At 30.5% G+C, this 7,441-nt stretch overlaps 1 protein-coding gene across 3 annotated transcripts in view; it reads left to right on the forward strand.

The window, feature by feature from the left end:
- Window positions 1-1,166: 1,166 nt before the first annotated feature.
- The window catches only part of LOC108753279, a 13,191-nt gene continuing 6,916 nt past the window's right edge, over window positions 1,167-7,441 (forward strand). Inside the window, exons 1-6 of one of the 3 annotated variants that reach the window (XM_018494732.1) lie at window positions 1,167-1,540; window positions 5,332-5,627; window positions 6,199-6,283; window positions 6,488-6,667; window positions 7,069-7,109; window positions 7,185-7,344. In XM_018494732.1, coding sequence (XP_018350234.1) covers window positions 5,343-5,627; window positions 6,199-6,283; window positions 6,488-6,667; window positions 7,069-7,109; window positions 7,185-7,344 — 751 coding nt within the window. In that variant the 5' untranslated portion in view covers window positions 1,167-1,540; window positions 5,332-5,342. Of the gene's footprint in view, window positions 1,541-1,845; window positions 2,117-5,331; window positions 5,628-6,198; window positions 6,284-6,487; window positions 6,668-7,068; window positions 7,110-7,184; window positions 7,345-7,441 lie in introns of those variants that run through there. The other 2 variants (XM_018494731.1, XM_018494733.1) reach the window with 2 other exon arrangements.

A 7,441-nucleotide genomic window follows, 5' to 3' on the forward strand; every position in this document is an offset into this window, starting at 1 on the left:
AATCAGTAGATAGATTTTTTAACCGCTTCAACGTTTGTCTAAGACATTTTTCTAAAAAATGCATACTTTCCGAAATATTCAACCATTCCGGAACTTTTACTCCTTACTGCATAGCAGAATATATGTATGTAGAATATACATACAATAAATTCTATATTTTGTATTCAAAAATTATGTTTTATTTATTAATTTTTTTGTTTATAACTTTTTAACGAATAACGAGCAACGGCTAAAATCTGTCAAAGGTCGCTCAAGATCATGACTTTAACACTATACGTATGTCAAGATCAAGATCATCGGAGTTGCTTTTCCTATAGTATAGAATTACCAAACAAAATCTGAAATCGGAAATAGATAAGCAATTAATAATTTTCTATGTAAAAGCTATTAAGTCAGATAAAGAAAAACATGAAACATAAAATATTGTCAACAATACTAATGTAATCATTTTAGCTTTATCATTTATTAAATATAAAACAAAGATAGAACGCACTAATAGCTAGATATATCAGAGCTAATAGTTTTAAATAAATTAGAATAGCACAATTTTTTAATCTGAGCCAAATGCCGATAACTTTTTTATTGGCTATTTTGATCGCTATTTTTGACCTGCTGGTCTATTGTTCAATAAGTAAGTAATAAATAATAAGTAAGCTTAGTAAATAAGCTAATAAATAAGTAAATAAGTTTATTAATTATTTAAGATAATATAATTATTAGATAAAAAAATGGCGAATTTTTGCGCTACCCTTGTATATCTAGAGCTATGGCTAATGTAGCACTGAAACGTGCTCCCACAGTCCTGTGATGATTTCGTTGAGAGAAAATATATACATCATATAAGTAACAATGATTCAGGATAATAGATGCGAAATCATTCCGAGATTAATAGTATGCATATAAATTTAAATTCTCTCTAATATACATATATGAACAATACAATATCTATACAATTCGTTTATATTCTGAAATGCATTGCAGTAAATCTTTATCATTATTTTTATAATATGTAATAATTGTAATATGAAATGATGTGAATAATTGGTTTCCAACACGGAGAAGATGAAATAAACCATAGAGATTATACTTTAAAAGCTGTTTGATAGCCCACAGGTGTTTGCATAATAATAAGCACAATAGCTACCATTTGCTGTATACATCATGCCATACGGACGTACTATACAGACAACTCGTCGTTGGCTCGGTTCGAATCTTGAGGTGTCGCTTTCTGATGGTCTATTTTTAACGAAAGGCGTCCCAAGCAAGTCGGCAAGCAGGCGCTGTATAGACGACGGTTTGGGCACTATTATAAAGCCGTGTGTGCCGGCCGTGTTTGTAATTCATCGCATATAAGTGCGGATCCGGCTGATCAAGCTCGACGATCTCGGACGGATCTTCATGGTGAAGAGAAGGGCACGAGGTGGACTCTCTCGATAGTACCAGTGGTAGACCTGTAGAGAAGTCATCGAGAGGCCTCCGCCGCCACGGAAGTGACACTTCTCTCACCAACACGGTTGATCCGTTCCGGAGACCCGTTCACGTATGTAGGAGAAGCGATCGATATCGATATATTATCCACGTTTGGATAACGACTTTTCTTTCGGGAAAAATCTTTTTGCGACTGGAGTTGCGATCCTCTGAAGGTCTACAAAAATTCACTCGGCAGTTTGCTCGATATAAAAATAAATTTTATTTCTCTCTCTCTCTCTCTCTCTCTCTCTCGTTCTCCATTACTCTCTTTTCTTATTTCTATTCTATCAATGAATCGGTCGTAGTTGTTGGTTGCTGAGCGTTGCAACAGCGGCGGTGGCGCGGTAACAGTGGCGGTGACTCCTTCTGGTACGTTGCCTCTCGTATTTGAACGGATGGTGCGTGCCAGAGAACGTTTTGCAAGATGCGAGATTCACTTCCCACGGCGAGGGAGCTTTCGTCGGCGAGTTTAGGCGGACTCTGACCACCTCCGGCAAAGTGTGTAGGCCGGGGTATCGCGCATTACGTAAAACCGTGAGAAAAATAAATTGCGGGTAAAGAGGGAAAACAAAGTGTAGGCGAAGAAGGGAGACGACCCACTTTCTGTTTGCATGCACGTCGCGATGAGGAGAGCATCGTTTGATAAGTAAAATCTCTGTTTGTAATGTCTCTGTCCACCTGGGAGGCGAAAGAGGGAGAGAGAAAGTGCAAGTTACCCAAGTCATGGTTTTCCCCTTTCCTTTTTTTCTTTTTCTAATTTTAATTTATTATTCGTTATCGTTTGCGAAAGAGGATTTTCCCGAGAGAGTGCGTGATATGAGAAATGTCAGTTATGTTTATCAACGTGGCTATTTTTCCGTGATAAGTTAATATTACATATACTAACTCGTGACACGTCTTCCAATCGCAAATTATACTGAGAGATTTTAGTGACAGTACTTTGTTGTGAAATGGAAGAAGGAGAAAGGAGACAGAAAGAGAATAACGTCATTGCAACTTTTAAATGGGGCACACAGAAAACGTGTATTTAGCAAAATTATGGACTACCTAAGAAAATCACAATTGACAGTTTCAGATTTATTGAGTTATTTCATGTTTATGAACTCAATATTAAAGTTAATTGCAATACTATAAATAAAATGCTAAATTAACGAGATTTATAGGGAAACGACTTGATAATTGCAAAAAATAAGAATAAAAAGTGCTATTTTGAAGAGTAATTAACAATTTTTTAATTGTTAAATATTCCATGAATTTCTAAATATTTTATGATAGTCTGCTTCTCTGGTACGTAGAAGACAATTTTAATGTATTTTTTCTTTTAAACTTACGTTTTCTTTTTTTTCAATCACTCTTTCGATTAAATATTCTCGATTGATGTTTAAAGTTTGATCTGTTAAAATTTTCTCAAAATTTTATTCTACCAAGTGCCGCGAACAGCTTGACCGACTTCGAAGAAACTCTCAAACTTCTACCAAACAATCTATTTAAAGCGAAGTATCGATTGCGAAGTATCGTTGTTACCTAGAATTGTCACGCTATATTACTTTCTCGAACACAAATTAACAAAATAAAATGCACATAATATTAATATAAATTTTACTAAATTATATTAAAATACACACACACATATATATGTACATATCGCAAAAATAAATTTTACTGTTACTGAGTGAATTTAGTTGACGTAATTATTAACAAACTTTAATAATTTGCATCCAGATTAAAAAAAATAAGATCAGCTATTTGTAAAAAATAATGTATCATTGTACATTAATCGCCGATTCTTTGTATGCAATATCAAATGAATAGTCGATCGCGTACGCAACGCGAGCAACTGCTTAAACTGTTACTGCGTATTACGTTACAACAGATAAATTTAGCGTTTCTTTTACACAGAGCTCGTTGTAGTACTGCCAATACTGCAACGCGGAATTAATTGGCTGCTTGGAAGGTAACCAATTCTCGTAGTTAAAAAAGCTTCGTTGCGCTCTATGGCATGCCGGCTGGGACAAACACTTTCACATTTCTCTCTCTCTCTCTCTCTCTCTCTCTCTCTCTCCTCCCTTCCCTCTTTTTCTCACCCCTTTGCATACTATCCAATTGCATTTATCACATTTCGCGATATTGAAAGCTTAAGATCGGAATAAGGTTTCTTCTGCTACATGAACATAATATATTGTTATTGTTTTAGTATTCTATCATACAGAATACTAAAACAATGTACGAAAAATCTTCACAGATTTAAGAGCAAGAATTGAAGTTATGCAATTTCAGCGAATTTGTATGATTCCTGGTTCAAATCTCGTTTAGAATAAGTAAGAAAAAAAGTGAATTTTGAAATATAAAAATATTTTCTTTATAATATACATCACGAGAAAATTAAAAAATTGTTATATTTGCCATTTTAAAAGATATTATTATTTAAATTAATTGATAATAATACTTAATATATAAATATTTAATTAATATATAATATAAATATTTTAATTAATATCAGAAACTAAAAACGAAATTACATTATGGATAAAAATATCGGCTTGTTTACGATTATAGTCCGAGGCTATTCAACTTTCGATTTCAGTATCGATTCCAGTTCTTTTATTGATAATAGATTGTTAATTATCAAAAATTGAAATCAAAAAGAAAAAAATCTGAACGGAATTAGTAATCGTTACGGTAAAAGAACTAAAACCACACACAAAAGTTGGATTTACAATTAGTTAAATTAAAATTAAATTAAATTTTGTTTAAAAAACAGTGTTATTTAAAAAAAAATTGATTTAAAGAAGATCACATAATTATAAATCTCGTTACCGCACTTTTTCAGATTGGTTGCCAGTACTACTGACAGATTATTAATGCTGGCAATAATCGATTAAATACTAATTAATGTACTATCAAGAAATGTTGGATAATTAATCTAAAAAGTGTATCTACAAAACTGAAAAATTTGAAGAAATATTTATTTGCCAAAATTTTTCGTATTAAGTGAAAGGTGATTTAAATTATTTTTAATATTTCCTTTCGGCTTTATTTGTCTATATTTTCTTTTAGTATTTCTATAGGTAAATACAAATTTGTAAGTGTCCATAATACTTATGCAGTATTATAGATACTTACATAGATACTTACATATATTAGTTCAACAAATGCTTTCCTCATACAAAAATTAAAAAGATATTTGAAAATGTTTTCGATAATTTGTTATAGAGATGTTATTTTAAATAAAAAATATCATATGGCTACTATTGCAAGATATAACGCAATTGTAAAATATAAAGTTTTGTTGATATTATAATGAATTTAATTTTCTTTTTGCTCTTTAGGAGATATTAATCAATATACATAATAAGAAATTTTACAATAAATTATCTACACTCAAAAAAGTGATCTTGCAGTTATAGCAAAAATTATCTAAGTACGAAAAATTAGCTAAAATAGATAAATTTCTCGCTACTGCGATACTGGATATGTATTGCATCTAATCATATAGATCACAAAAAAAGAATGTAGATTTGTGCTGTAAATTCTTTGCGTATGATACATAATTTTCTATTAGAGTTTTACAAAAAACAGCGATAATTCTAGCTGGAGCAGCAAAATATTTTTTTGCGTGAAACACATTAATATAATTGAACAGTAATATAATTGAAATAATAAGATTTCTAATTAAGAAAATAGTTTAAAGTTTTTATAAATAACATTTCAAGTAATGTTTAAGATAGAGTTTATGCTTATGCAAAGTTTTTATTTAAAACAATCTTTTTAAAATTCGTTCTTCTACTCGTGAAGGTACGAGAATTTCTTTTTGTTTGTACGGTTTCCGTTACGTTGTATGGTCATCGTGAAATCTCATAGAGTTTGCGTAAATGGAGGATCCGCATCGCGTTGCGAACGTTTCAAATGTCCGTAGACACGTTAACACCAAGCGCAACATTCTGAGCAACACCCCGTATGGGCTCACCAAGGATGCGGAATACAAGTCTAGCGTGAAATACAGCGGCTATCTACAAGAAAAGAATTATCTACAACGTAGCGTATCAGCGGACAATGTTGTAATACGTTCACGCGGTTACAAACCATCCGACAGACACGATCCGGTTAAAAGGAACTTCCTCGAGAATCTTACTTCAAAAATATTGCACTTCGGCATGGTGAGTTGAAGTTTTCAACTTGTAAAACTTTCGTTAAAAAAAGAAGTACATTAAATTCAACGTGTCTTAAAGCTACTTGAATCTATATTACTTTTGGAGTTATTCCTATACAATGAATTCTTGAATCATTTTTAAACTTATATCAATCTCTTCATTTATAGATTAAAAGTTTAGAATCATTATTTTTTTAAGATATACTTGAATTTAAATATTATACTTATTTTTATAACTAATAACTATATACACATATAATTTTCTTTTGAATTAAATTTTACTTAAAATTAATTTAAAGTATATTTCTAAATAAAAGATTACTAAACCTTTCATTATTATCATTTTAATTATTAATTATTTCTAATTCAAAGTTATTGATTATTCATTTTCATATCAATTATTAATTTTTATTTAACAAAATAGTGATTGAATATAAATGAACGAGAAAATTTTAGAACAGAAAAAGAAAAACTATAATTTCATTCTGCATAATTCTATTGATTTTGTTTCGTCAGCATAAGTTTGCGTGTTCTATATGTGTGTGTGTATGTGTGTGTGATTTCTTATCTAATTGCAGGAAGGGGGCGAGACTACCCCGATTAATTTGCAAAAACTACTCACTCCAGCATCAGATTCTCAAGAATTATTGCAATCAAAAAATAGTATGTGCCTTAATTGATAATAAAAGTAATTTTTATGATAAAATATACTCTAAAAAACTTTTTAGACAAATATTATTTGTCTAAAAATAATATTTATTTACTTATATTTATTTACTTAAATACTATATGAGATATATGAAGCTTTGAAAAAAAGGATTCACATTCGTTGAGCTTAATAAGATGACATCGAAAATTTATTTCCAGAAAAAATGTTTGCGTCCTCGTATTTTTACGCACCAACGCATCCTACGGTCGAGGATCAGGTTGAGCTTGCACGTCGAATTTCGCATTCACTCAGTGATGTGAAAAACGTGAAAAGCAAAGGACAAACTATGTACGTGAATAGAAAAAAGCGATCTGTTAAATGGATCCATGACGGCAATGGTACGCATTAAAATTATTTTTATAATTTATTTCTACAATTAAAATTGTCGCGTTTGTAAAAATTTATTGTATTCTTGTCTAAAGAATTTGATCAATTTGTAGCTAAAATTAATCAAGGATAATTATAAAAAGTAAAAAAAAGAGGAACATCCTTTATCCTTACACTTGTTGAAAATAATCTAAATAAAAAATAATTTTTAAATATAACGTGAAGTAAATTGTTAAAAGTTTTCTTAAGTTTTCCTACACGCTTTTTTTATTTGTATCTGTTCATTTATATATAATATTTATGAGAAATCCAGTACGAAAATTATTTAACTTGCGTTAAATTGCTATGCAATTATTTTTCTAGTTTTTAAAATTTTGTGTAGCAGCGATAATAGATAGTACATATTTCACAGGTATCGAGGACGAAGAGGAATCAACCACAACAATTCATAAGGTAAAAGATGCACAATAGTATTCATCATTCGATTTTTTGCAATGTATCTAAGCTAAGAAATACAATTTTTTATAGGAAAAACTACCTCTCAAATGCGTAATGAATCCATGCGGGAAAGTACTGGATATTCACGGCATTCAGGCATTGGGTGAAGAAGTCAATATTGCGCCGGTACCAAAAAATCCGGAAAAGCTTTTCGATATTGTTCGTGATTTGAATAATCAAAGAGGACGTGGTAAATACTATGTATTTAAGTGACGTGAACTAATATAAAAATTATATATATTAAGATTAAATGTTTTAATGTTATTTAGATATTATTATATATATAT

This window comes from Trachymyrmex septentrionalis, unplaced genomic scaffold (assembly GCF_001594115.1).
Source record: "Trachymyrmex septentrionalis isolate Tsep2-gDNA-1 unplaced genomic scaffold, Tsep1.0 scaffold68, whole genome shotgun sequence".
Classification (NCBI taxonomy): Eukaryota; Metazoa; Arthropoda; class Insecta; order Hymenoptera; family Formicidae; genus Trachymyrmex; species Trachymyrmex septentrionalis.